General features: G+C 37.4%; 1 protein-coding gene across 1 annotated transcript in view; it reads left to right on the top strand.

Annotated features, from left to right (window-relative positions):
* Positions 1–14,251, top strand: part of snx17 (sorting nexin 17) — a 35,612-nt gene that overhangs the window by 12,687 nt on the left and 8,674 nt on the right. The window contains exons 5-7 of the mRNA XM_059355657.1: positions 1,449–1,559; positions 5,325–5,415; positions 9,723–9,810. Coding sequence (XP_059211640.1) covers positions 1,449–1,559; positions 5,325–5,415; positions 9,723–9,810 — 290 coding nt within the window. The remainder of the gene's footprint in view (positions 1–1,448; positions 1,560–5,324; positions 5,416–9,722; positions 9,811–14,251) is intronic.

The raw sequence follows: 14,251 nt of genomic DNA, 5'->3' as shown, positions 1-14,251 counted from the left end.
ATAACATCATAGTTGCTTGTGTGTGGGAGCTGGATCCTTTTGAACCATTATATCATAAAAAATAAGCCTCCTAATGAATCATCCCACCAGATTAGCCAAAAGTTTCTCTCTGCAGTGGATGCAAACAGGCAGTGTGTTGCAGCTGCATTTGAGAAAAGGCTATTTGAAAAGAATAGTGTGTCAATGACTTATTCAGACCAGGTAGCAAGGTTGATTCGTCATCATTCAAGCTGTGACCTGCGTTGCCAGGAGGGCTGTAAATCCAATAACCTTCACGGACAGATTCATTTGTCTGCAGCCACGTCACACCCATTCTGCTTCTCCTCCTCTGTCTTCCTCTCTCATTAGACTCTGTGTTTGTCTCCCTCCCCTCCCCCCCAGCGCCTTATGTACTGCGAGGACAGCAGGTGCAGAATAGTAGATGAGTTACCGCCCGGTGCTGTCGTTTCATCTGCACCTTTAGCGGTAGAGATGTACTTGGAAGCCCCGCTGAGAAAACAGGGAAGATGAGAGATGATTTAGCAGAGATGCAGCCTGGGGGACAGTAGAAGCTTGGGGTCGTCCACTTTTATGAGTTCAGATTTCTTAATATCTGCTTGCAAGCTATTTATTTTAGAGTCTAGAAATATTCATAGGATCTGGCATTTTATTTTCCTTACTTGTTATTCATTGATTTTGTGGGTTTTTTGTTCCATTGTCTGTCTTGGGATGAACAGATGCACAAACACAATAGTACCTAATGAATACAGTTTCCTTTATTTCTGCAAGAGCAGTGAAATAAATGGCTTCAAAACAATTTTTATACTTGAATAAGAATTTTTTTATGATCTGTTCCCAGCTTCTCAGACTTGCTGGATTCCTTCTATTATTATAAATTCAATATCTGGACTGTTGGCTGCACAAAACAAAGCATGACTTCAGGCTCTGGGAAACTGGGATTGACATGTTTTTATTCACTCTATTTACTCTAAAATACTAGACTAGATCTAAAATAATCTGCAGGATAATAGAAGCAGTTGCATCATGAGTTAGTTTTTATTTTTATATTACATTAAATATATTCTAGAGGTGTCAAGAATTTAATTCTAAATTTAAAATTGATCAAATTAAGCATCATTTTCAATTGTCAAATCTTGAATTGAATTGTGGATTTGGTGAATTGGGACACCTCTAATATATTGTTGTTTTGCACTTGATGAACTTGGTTTCCACCGATTCCAATCTTGGCCCTTGAACCATTTCTGCTGCGCTCTTTACTAAAAGTCGAACTATGGGATGGGTAGCTTGTCTGTTTTGTTGTTATCTCCACTGGAAACGTGCCTCCTCTTTGACCAGCCCATATTTTTCCTGCCTGTGTGATTTTGTTGTCGACCGATAGGAATGAAAACATGTAGCTGACCCGCGAAGCCGAAAGAAAAAACTTGTTGTGTTTTGTGTCGTTCCCACAGGAGACGCAGCAGATTCCCACAGAAGAAGTCGCTCTAGACATCTGCCTCTCCAACGGTCAGAAGGTCACAGTCAACATTCTGACTGCAGACCAGACGGAGGACGTCCTTGATGTAAGTGCGGGAGTGTGCTCTGTCAAAGGCTACACAGGTTTCACTTCAGCCAGTGTTCCATCTGGTATATAATGTGCAGATATGAGTGATTCAGTTTGATAATTAAAAAGAAATGTGTCCTAAAGGTGCTCCCCGAAATGCAACATGGCTGAATGTTTCAATCAGTCAACTTCTGTTCAGGGTTCCTACAAGAGCTAGAAATCCTTAAAAACACTTGACATTTTGTAGTGTGTTTGAAAAGTGATTTGATTCTAAAAACAGTTTTTTTTTCCTGCTTTGACTTTAGTTTATATAAGATTACCTTCCAAACAGACGACACATGTTGAAACATGAAACTCTGTTGTGTTCTTTTCTTAAATGTGTTAACCATCTGTAGAATGCCGACATGGATTTGTTGTTTCTAGCACAATAACATCCAATTTAATGTGATAAAGAAGTGAAATAATCAGTATACTTCATACACTGTATGTACTGTATATAAATTTGGAATTTAACACAGCTGCAAGATGCTGTGCAGGCATGCCAGAAGGTGCAGGAACCCTGCTTGTTTAAGAAACAGGTGAACTGAATCATATATATATATATTTTCTAAAATGTAGATAAAACAGTGTGTGATAATTTTTTGACACATATTCAATTGAAAGACATATTTTATGTTCAAACTGTTTTTAATTAACATCTTATGCAGCGTCCCACATTTTATGTAATGGGCTTGTAATGAATCATACTCTGAGTCATATAATTTAGTGCTGTTAAACTCTGCAAGTAGCCAGAAGTGTTGATAAGGTTCACATCATCTGACGTTATAAACACTGTTTGCTATCAGCTTTGCAGTGTTTGTGTGTTTAACTGGAGACATTTGATCGCTGCTGGTCATAACAGCGCTGACAGACACCTGAGAATTCCTTCAGGCAGGCAATATTGCTGTAGACTTTTCTTGAAGCTCTTAGAGAATCTTAGAGAATCAAATCAACATTTTTTTATGTGGACCTTTGAAACCAAAGCAACATTCAAAGGGTCAGGACTGCTTCGATCAAATAAAAAAATAAACTAGAGTATTCAAACAAATCAAAGTCAGAAACCTTGACCAGTTAATCTCAACATGTTTTTATAAGTCAGCTAGTGACTATGACCAAACCTTTTAAAACGTCCACTCCACCACTTCAAAATAACTCCCAGTAAACATGCCAATGGCCTTTTGTTGCTCTCGGCTGTAAATCTAGCATGTTAGAGTGTCTTTAAAGTGTCTTGTGAAAGTTTAACCACAGTTAACCTCCGTTCACCGCAGCAGGTCACAGACCACAGTAGTACTATATCACAATCAAAACAAAGTTTCTCAATGTGTGTGTGTGTGAGCACGTATGTTGACCTGAAATTCCAGATTTGTGCAATTCAACAGTTCCACTTTGTGTTTGCAACATTTGAGTCTGTTCGAAGTGCTGGAGTTGAAAAACAGGTCACAGAAGCAGAAGTCAGCAGAAATAGATTTTTATCTCAGAGAATGCTCCTGGTGAGAAAAACACCCTCTTTCGTATGCAGGTCTTGGAGATATATATATATATTTTAATTTTAATGAGGCTTCATTTGGTTGGGGCTTGACCTTTCTGGTGGAAAGAAAGTATCCTCTGATTTTAAAAAAGTTGTATTTTTTCTTCCTAATCAGAAAACATTAAACTTTCTTATTATTCATAGTTGATTGTATGAAGAAAAATATATCCCAATATCAGCACCAAAGGCTCATTATAAATGGAAGCATAATAACTACACTACAACACATTGTTCACTTAATCCTCTTTAAACTCCTCCATCTCTCACTGTAGAGGCGGTTGTATAATAGAAACTGCCATTTCAGATATAGCTTGATTGATACACTTTGCAAGGATGAATGGGACGGACCGAAAAAGTATTGTGGGGACATGTTGAATTTCACATCGTATTATCATGACTACAGCTGGGTATACTGTAAAAAACAAAAGAATACCAGCCTCTTAAAGGGATACTTCCGTGAACTCATTTGGCACCTTTTTCCCCTACCTCATTTGATACACATCATTAAAACAATTTTTACACAAAGACATTGGACTGATAATCAGATGCCATAGGCGTGTAGTTACACTGTTCAACTTCCCCACAGACTGTTTGGGTTGTAGCTGCTGTGGTGGGGAGCCAATCACTTGTCACATTAAATCAAAGAATGCTTGCCAGGTTGGCTATAGGGTTGGGTAGTATGGTTTAAAAAAAAAAAATCCTGGACTTTGGTACCGGTACCGTTTTTTGATACTCTCTATCTAATGACAAATGTAATCTAAACCAGCCTGTCAGTCTGTCACCAGGGCATAGAGTGCGACATCAAAAGGCTGCCGTCTGTGTACATGCGACCGATTTCACCTTGCAATAATTTTGTATTACATCATATTGCAGTAAGCATTGTTTGTGTGGAGTTTTTCCAAGTGTAACCAGACTTTAGGCTCAACAGTGACTCATTGTGACTTAAACACACTGCAGGAGCGTAATCTCGCTTGCTCTCTTTCACTGTCTCCACCGCTGCCTCTCTCCTCTCCTCCTGCACGCAGGAGGAGAGGAGAGAGATGTTAGCGCGACCATAAATGACAGCAAACGTTGTAGGAAACTTTCGCTATAGTTTTTGTTTCCAATTATTCTGCAAACAAGCTGTGAAAAAACAGTTTCTCTCTCAACCAGATGCTCTCAAGTACTGAAATTAGGTACTGATTGATTTAACATGAATTAGTACTTGACGGTGGTGAAACAAGTATTCAGATCCTTTACTTAAGTAAAAGTACTAATACCACACTGTGAAATTACTTCACTACAAGTAAAAGTCCTGCGTTCGAAACTTACTTAATTAAAAGTACAAAAGTATCAGCATCAAAATGTACTTAAAGTATCAAAAGTAAAAGTACTCTTTATGCAGAATGGACCCACTCAGATTGTTTTATATATTTGTATTGATGCATTCATGTAAGCAGCGTTTTAGTTTTGTAAAGATAGGTTCATTTTAACTACCTAATATACTGCTATGAGGTTAAATTAAAAACAAATGTCTAATCACTTTAAAACTCGTCCTGAAAAGTAACTAAAGCTGGCAGCTAAATGTAGTTGTGTAAAAAGTACAATATTTGGCTCAAATGTAGTGAAGTAGAAGTATAAAGTTACCGAATAATTGGTATCTCAGTAAAAGTATCTCAAAATTGTGCTTAAGTACAGTACTTAAGTAAATGTACTAAGTTACATTCCACCACTGATATTTAATAAGTACCACCAATGTAATTTGCTCGCCTTATAAATAGCCTGATAATCTGATTACCAAAAGGATTGCAAGCAGGTATCATTTGACTGGAGAAGTTGCCATATTACTTGGTACTGGGTTATTTCGGTAGGCATCGTTACCCAGCCCTCATCATGTAACTGTAAATTTGACAATTTAATGTGACTGAAATATGTCGCAAAATATACAGATGGTGCAGAAGAGTGCAAGGGAGATATCTTAATATTCTATTAACTATTAAAGATGGGAAAGTATGATTGTTATATCCCACTTTTTGATCTGCTGGATATTCCAATCCTCAGTTAAGAAGAAATTACCCTTTTTCCATCTCATACTGAGCTGATTCTATCCTATCTGACTTCAAACACTTTTATCTTCATCTCTTATAACTTAATGGGGAAAAGATCTGATGAAGGAAAGACTTAATTTAATTTGATTGAAAAAAAGTTTCTCTCTCTCTCTCTCTCATCTTTCTGCAGGCTGTTGCAACCAAGCTCGATCTTCCAGATGACCTTGTTGGTTACTTCAGTCTCTTCCTCGTCCGTGAAGGTGTGGATGGAGGGTTAACATGTAAGTTTCAGCAACAGTTTTCTTTAAAGAATAGCAGGATTTCAGGGAATGGAAACATCTAATCGTTTCCCTGTCATTTCTATAAACATGTTTTTATGAGAAGAAATGAGTATTGATCACAGATATTCAACATACATCATTTTACTTATTTCCTTCCCCCCCACCCATCCCCATCGTGCTGTCAATACGAAAAATAAATAAATAAATAAATTAAATAATGAAAATAAACTTGTGAGTGAGAAGTACACCTCAAATGTTATACGAATAAAAAAAGTTACAGGCATGAAAATATATACAAGGTTAAAAAAATATTGTTTCCCTGTCATTTCTAATAGAAAGTATTCTGTATAATGTCCCATTTATGTAAATCATTACTGGTTGATAAATAGGGCAGAGAGAGAGCAAAGTAAGAAGTCAAGAAACAAAGTCCATTGTGCATTACTGCTGATTATTTGGAGACATTTAGAGATTTTTTTTCACACACTACAGCTGCAAACCATCAGATAACCAGTCTTGTTTATCGAAGCAGACTAAATGTGCGGCACACAAAGCACTTTGATAAAATAATGTAAATATAAAGCACTTAATCAGGCCAGCCAAGGACCATTCTCAGGACCACAAAGGACAAATTATTCTTAGAGAAACAAAAGGAACTAGGAGCTGGAATTAACAGCTAAAACGTGTTATGTTGCACTGAAGAATAACCTAGTAGGTGCCGTAACTTCAGGATTGTTCTTTTACTCAAAATTTTCCACAATAAGGCGTAAAGAGATAGCCGTGGCAGCGGTCCAGCAGCTCAGTTTATCTGCCTCACTGTTTGGAGATGCAGTGTAGTTTAATTAAAAAAGAGGAGCTGCATCGCCCTGTGAGAGTTGTCTCTTGTACAGAGTTCCTACTGTATCTCTGGCAGGAGTGCATAATTCATTTATTAGCAGCTCAGTGAAAGCCAGGCTCTGTGTGTTTGTTGGCTGCTTCATGCAAAACAGTTGTGCAGTGTTTTATGTGGCGTTAGTGTTCTCAGGTTGAGAATGTACTTGTTGTAAAATTTGACACTTGTGGTGGATGAATACAAAATGGTATTGCATTTAAAGGACAACTTCTGAAGTAATCTTTCCCAAAAAAGACTGCATGAGGAATCAACATTTTGTTTCCAACAACACTGTGCTTCCACGGTCCTTCACCATTAAAAGGTGAAGTTTTAACAGAGTCAACATACAGGAGAAGGACAACATAAAATAGATAGTTAGATGTCTTATTAAATTCCATTGTGTAACTTCAGTGTTACAGCAGCAGAATCACAAACTATAGCGACTACTATCTGTTAAAAAGGCCGCTAAGAGGCCAAGTGGGCTCCTTACTGTGACACATTCCAAATAATACCTCTAAAGAATCCATGAAGTTCAGATGTGTTTAACTGGTTTATTATGCAAACAAAAAAATGGCTGACAAGCAGTTGTTATATAAGAAAAAACAACAAACAATGAAATAGAAAAGGCTGATACAAAAGAGCATTCAAAGTGACGGTCAACAGAAACATATAGGAGCCTACACTCACCCTCTGTTCTAGCTTCCCCCATACAACAGGGCAGGTTAATAGGTGAAACCACACCTCAGTCCTATCACCTGAAGTAACATACACCAAACAGATGTGTGCAGCCTAACAAAATAAACAACATAGGCAAAAATACACATTTCGGCTCCTGCACAAACAAAATCACATCAAGCAGCGGTTAGGGCCCGTAGTGATCTGCCATATGAAGCCTATGGGAAGCTGCAGGCTGTGGGCGTTTGAATCTACGGCGAAGTGCGGCCAAACTAAAAGTTGGAGTTCAACTTTAGTGACGAACTGCAGCCAGAGAATAGCAGCAGCATCAGTGAATGGACTTGTGTGACATATTGACCTATGTTACAAAGAAAGTATGTCTGGCTGAAACTCATGAACACGCCTCCAGGCTACAGAGAAATGTAATTATTGCCACAAGCCGCACTTCGCTGTGTGTTTTTGGAACAAGGGCATTTGAAGAGGTGGATAAAAAAACAAGTAATACATACATGAAGTCTTCACTAGAAACTGAACCCACACACTTTCATACTTTCATGTTCATACAATACATTCTAGTGGCTGTTAATATTCTTTTTATTGTTAGGGCAAGTCTACTGTAAACTCTATATTAGCATATATTGATATGATGAGGTGCTTGATTGATAAATATACAGTGAATCTTTAAATTCACACATATGTGCAGACATGAAATATAAAAGTCATATCATACAAACATGGTCTCAAAGGCTTTTTGATTTCATGTCATTTAACTGAATTTGTTAACCATTGACATGTATGTAGGTCCATCAAATACCTTGCAATTATAATCGGAAGCATTTTGTTTTTAGCATTGCAGCTTGTTTCTGTTGTTTTTCTGACAACTTCCCCAGCAGTTTAGTTACAGATTACTTGTCTTATAAGCTCTTGATAGCTGTCATTCTGTTCCTGAAATGTATTTTGTATAGTGTAGCAGCAGGGTCTGTCACATAAATGTTAAATGTATACCATGTTCTTACATTACTTTCTGTGCCCCATTACCAGTAGTGTATTCAGATCCCTTACCTAAGTAAAATCACCAATTCCACACTGTGAAATTACTCCACTACAAATAAAAGTCCTGTATTGAAAACGTACTTAAATAAAAGTAGAAAAGTATCGGCATCAAAATGTACTTAAAGTATCAAAAGTACTCGTGATGCAGATTGGACCCACTCAGACTGAATTATTGTATAATTATTATTGATGCATTTATGTAAGCAACAATTCAAGGTACGGCTCATTTTAACTACTCAATTTACTGTGATGAGGTTTTATTTTAAAATGTTCATAATACATTTTGACCTGAAAAGTAACTAAAGCTGGCAGCTGAATGTAAGAGAGTAAAGAGTGAGATTAAAAATTACAATATTTGCCTCAAAATGTAGTAAAGTAGAAGTATAAAATACATAAAATGGAAATACACAAGTAAAGTACAGTACTTGAGTAAATGTACCTAGTTTTCTACCACTGCCCATTACCCCCTTAACCCTTCACACTAGAGAGTCAACATATATTTGATTGTACTAAATTATAATTAACTGTGTGAATGCAAATCATAGTAGAATATTTGCATCTGCTTTTGTTGTCACAAGGACTCACACAGTGGCACAGGCACAAAGCTTTCCACATCAAAATATTTCAGTTTTCCAGTTCCCTTTTTTTCCATTTCATCACAGCCCTGTCGGGTCAAATCCCCCCTCAGTCCCAAAGGTCCTCCTCTCACGTCTTCCACCTGCCAAACGCTCCCCTACTCCTCACGCCAAATCCGTTCCAGGCTGAAAATAGTGCCAGGTGAACTTGGAGGAATCTGTAAATATTGCAGGCATGTTGTATATCCTTGGCACAGTTTAAATCTGAAACTGTGAGTGCTAAGAAAGAGAAGCGCCATGTGTTGAATACGACTCGACTACCAGAATAAATCCGGCGCAGCAGGCGGCGGATCAAACAAAACTGCTGGTGGGAGTATTGACATAACAGGATAGCGAGAAGAATTCAATTCCTCTCTGACAGGCAGTAAGTTTCCAGACATCTCTGTGTAAATCAATGTGTGCTGTAAAATATGCAAAGACATGTCAAGGAGAATTGCTATGTGGTTCAAAAAAGCAGTGCCGCTCTTCTTACCAGCATTTTAGGGTCGTTTTAATAGTTTCCTGGTGGCAATTTAGTTTCGGTAAAAAATTTCAAAACATTTTAAGCCTTCAGTTTGTATCTGTTTTTATTATTATTATCCCTGCAGAGATTTCCAACATAAAATCGTCCCTCATGTATTTCTGCTTCCTGTACACATCACCTCTGCCCATAAAGGAATACTTTTTACAAACCTAATGGCAAACTAAAGTGCAGTTTAGTAATCAGATTTATAGTGTGTGCACATTTATTGATGCCTGAAAACACAGCAGGAGGCTCAGCAAGCACCTGACAGCTCCTTCACTCTCCTTAGGGAACAAGCCCCAATGAAACAGCTGCAAATTAGGGACAAACACACACACACACACACACACACACACACACACACACACACACACACACACGCACGCACACACAGCCCATTATGTTTTTATCCATTTGAATACTCACGCAAAAACTTTTACCCTGCTGGGACCTGTCCAGATGGAGTTCTACTATCCCTCATTGTTTGTTGTTACCATCATTATCCGAATGTCCTTGGGACTTTACTGGAGCTTTCTTTACTCTCTCTCTCTGTTTTTCTGTGTCTCTCTCTCAGTTGTGCGGAAGCTGCAGGAGTTTGAGCTGCCTTATGTATCCATTACCAGCTTGCGGAGCTCTGAATTTCACATACTCCTACGGAAAAGGTACCCACCACCTGCTCACATCATGCCTCTGAATTTTATCATACTCTTCCCAAAGTGCTCTCCTCCCAATGTAATTATAGCTGTGATTCATCGTCCAGAGTATTTGTGTGTTATTTGTCTAATCCCGTGAGGAAACGGGTCAGGTATTTCTGTTTTGGTGAGCAGATCATTAACTACATCTGCTGCACGGCATTTCTCTTTTCATTTCATTCCTTATCTGCGGGGAGGCACTTGTTCTTAATGCCTCTGGGCAGTTGTTAGCCCGACCACAGCCTGCTTATCAGACGTCACCATCTTCCATAAAGTGGCAGTTAATTTGGAAGAGACCTGAGTCATTCAATGTGTTTTGCCAAAGACAATAGTTATCATGACCAGACAGGTGCTGTATTTGGTCAGAAAAGTCAGGGATTGGACTGAGACAGTAATGTGATGTTCCTGCAGCAACGCACTAGACAATAAACATAATTGATCAAATGCATTATTCATCTATTTGCAACCTAAATGTACTCAAATTGCAATTTTCAATTAATGTCTCTGAACTGACAATAGCTTGACCACAACCAGAAGTTTAACCAAACAATGAGCCAACAGACCATTGTTTTTAACTGGTAGTACAGTAATTACACTGGAAAAACAGGAAGCAGAACTAAGCCAACATGATAAAGAAAATACATGTAGTCGACTTTATTTTTTTATAGCACTGTTTATGCAATCATACAGTCCAAAAGAGCAAATGGAAACAACACAGAGAAAAAATAAAACCGAATTTAAACTAAAAATAATCAACAATAAATACATTTTTCAAGAATAACAATGACAATATTAAAACAATAAAATGTAAAATAAAAAAAATCAATACCTAAATGTTAATAGAATAAAATAAATGCTTAAAAATAAAATAAAAATCAATAAATACCTGGGATAAAAATAATGTAAAAACAATGCTTAAAACGTAAACGCTATGACATTTTTCCAAAATCAAAGCCATACAAAAAAATAGCCACTAATGTTTGACATATTCTTGTGGTTACATTAAGGAAGAAAATATGATAATTTTACAATGTGCATTCAACCTGAAGGTACTAGCCTTAGACCACAGGAATCAAGTAAGTACATAACTTTTAAGAGCCAACTGTAATCACTACAGGAGTGCTATACGTTAAAGAAGAAGAGCTTTTTTTTTTTTTTTAGGTGACCATGACTTAACCAAGGTATTGTTGGAAGAGGTAGGTCTTCAGCCTGCGGCGAAAGAATTTTAGGTGATATCATTCAGCCCGACTGCTCTTTGTAAGTTAGAGCATCTTCAGCTACTGAGACCCTGACATCAGACAGGTCATTTACTCTCATTATGTTTAAAGTTGTCTTTGACATAGAGCTAGGCTGACAGCTTGAATCTTGAGGAGAAATGAAACACAACGTCTCTAAAAGACTCTCTACAAAATGTAAAAAAAGCTGTATTTCTGTATTGGATCATGTGTATGCTCAGTATTCAGAATTTATTTAAAGGTGGTTAGCGTTAGAGGGAGACGGGTGGGTGGCTCCACCACAACATGACTGGTTTAAGCTAAAACCCTTGTTTTTACACACAAACCCCCTCCAGGCTACATGAGACAAACTCTTTCTTTAAACTTCACTGTTCAACTAAGTAACTGTGCCTCCAACAACAGAGCACGCTTGGTGAATTTGAACAATATTTTCTTTGGTTTCACAGCATAATCCTCTGGTTCTGTTCTGTTTCTGTTTCTTTGAAAAGAGCTTAAAGTTACAGATAAAAATGCACAACTTTGCCTGTTACAGGAGGGAATGGGTCAAGAATAATATTCCTGGGTGGGAGCAAATCTGTTTGGGTGTTCCACTAAAACAACTCCCTGCATTGAAACCCTGAAGTTTCTTCCCCAGTGCTCCCCTCTTCCACATAACATTTTTCTACTTCCTCATGTGTCTGTTCCTTCGTCACCCTGCCTCCCGCTAACTGAGGTACACAGGATGTTTACTTTCTTTCTGCCTCAAGGAAAGTCTTAGTACTCCTGACCTAGTTTCTCCGTGGAGTGTAGAGCGGCGAGGAAAGAATGAATGTAGAACTAACAAGTGGAGGTGGAGGAAAAACAGACCCCCAGTGTATGAGCTGCAGGGGAGGAGCAGGTCAAAATGAACTGGAAAGCTCTTTTTAGCTAAAAGTGTGAGCTAAAAATGGAGTAAATGTTGTCTCTGTTCAGTGAAAACACTGCATTTGCAAAATTTAAAAGCTTTTTCAGTGTGCGTGTGTTCTTCAGTTCTTCATGAAGTGAAAATAGAAATATGAGAAGTAATAAAGGTTTGATAGGTCAGAAGCAATATTCACTTATTTATAATAAAAAGGTATGGCTAATGGACGTCATATATGCATTAAGGGCATTTAAAACAAACACCATATGTCTCAGTCAGGAGTTATTGAAACTACAGCACTTATCTCCCCCACACATCTTCCACTGCTTATTCCCTTCCTTCTCCTGATCCTTCCACTGTCTCTCCATCTTCTTTCTCCCTCGTTACCTGCTTTGAATTGCTCATGTGACCAGGCAGCATGCTTCACATCTGCCTCAACAACTTCTCCATCCACTAACACCCCTTGTGTCAGGCAATTACAACATTAAATTTCACGCCTGCAGTAAAATGTTGAGAGACATGAATGAAATGCGATTCTTGCCAAAGAGCGTACATGGATACATAATTCAGAGCTCTGCTAACTCGAACAACAATAATCCGAAACCGATACCAGTGTCGGCTAAATAAAGACATTTCACATCCAGGGGCAGAGATATAAAAACACTTGAAAGTGAAGTGTCTTGAGTTGCACACGGAGTGCAAAATATAGCCTAAATCTTTATTTTTAAGACTGAGTTGTCGGCCAGCTGAAAGAATTTTCTAGTGTTTCTTTTTTGTAATCAGATTTTCATATGCGGTTCCAGCTCTGATCCCTCTCCACAAACTGAATTAATGCATTTTTTTACCGTCACGCTCCACTCCTCAGGCTGCCCTCCGGCACCCACACATCTCTCTACACTGAAGTACCAGCAATAGCCTCTAATACAACTACAGCACTCCCTTTCATACTCCGCACTGTCTCACTCTCATCCCCCTTCGGCAGAGCAACTGTCCTTCAACCTCGGCAGGAAATAATCCTTGAGATGATGATGATGCTCTTCCACTGCTTCCTCACGGTCATGGAGTTGAGGGATTTAGCCTAAAAGACTGTCATTTCACAAATTCATGGGTATATTTCATCCTATTGGATCAAAGTTGATTCTTATTTTTGAATTTTTCTGATAACTTCCTTATTGAGTATTAGTAGTAACTAAATATACACATTTTTTTAAACCAAATTAAACCAAAAAATAATCAACAATAAAGATAATTTTGCAAGAGTAAAAATGACAATAATAAAACAGTACAATATATTTAAAAATGGAATACAAAAATGTCAATGAAATAAAATAAATAAATAAACACCTGGGATAAAAATAAAATAAAATAAATAAAACAATGTCTAAAACTTAAACTAAATGTAAAAAAAAAATCAACACATAAATTAAAAAACAACAAATGTTCTAAATAAATGCATAAAAATAAATAAATAAATACCTGTGATAAATAATAATATAAAAAACAATGTTTAAAACTTGAAAACTAAGGCTATATTATCCAAACGTCAAAGCCATATAAAAACAAGACATTTTATTGTAGTGACATTATTATTACACATTTAAAATGATTTGATTGTGTGAGAAATGCAACATCACTTGAGGAGTTAAGGTTCTGAAATCGAGTCTTAAACTGCCCACAGTAAAATGTCCACAGGCTTGTGTCACTGTTGTTTTCCATGTAGCAGTCCCAAGTTTTTGCCTAACAGTGCAATTCCAGTGAAACAGTCTGTACTATGGATTGTTTATCCCTGCGAAACAGCAAGTTGTCGCGAATACCAAGTTAAAGAATATGGTCAAAGTGCTCAAGGTTTGCTAAAATGCGTCTTTATTTGTGTATTTTACTGTGTGTTATGATGGAGCACTAACTGATCATTTTTATTACAATTATTTTCTTTTTCTATTTATTGAATGTCTTAACTCTAACAGTAAAAATATAGCAATATATCAAATGAGCTTGGAAGTTTTATATTTTTCCAAGTAAAAAACACATTTACAGCAATTTTTGTTGGTTTTCCCTGTTTTTTTTTATTAAAAACACAATGAACCATGTGACCCCAAAACCAAGGTGCATACTGAAACATGAATTTTGTGCAGTGTTACATCCCCGATCTTCATAAAACTGTAAATAGACTTTTTCTAACAACTCATGAAAAGTTGATAGTTTCTTGAGATGTGTTTTTTTCATGTCATGACATGATGCTGTGTGGTGCTGCTTGGTATGCAGACAGAGTCACAGGAGATGATAGTCTCCGTGGCCA

The sequence above is a fragment of the Centropristis striata genome, chromosome 18 (genome assembly GCF_030273125.1).
Source record: "Centropristis striata isolate RG_2023a ecotype Rhode Island chromosome 18, C.striata_1.0, whole genome shotgun sequence".
Taxonomy (NCBI): domain Eukaryota; kingdom Metazoa; phylum Chordata; class Actinopteri; order Perciformes; family Serranidae; genus Centropristis; species Centropristis striata.
This window is presented reverse-complemented; position numbering and strand designations above follow the sequence as displayed.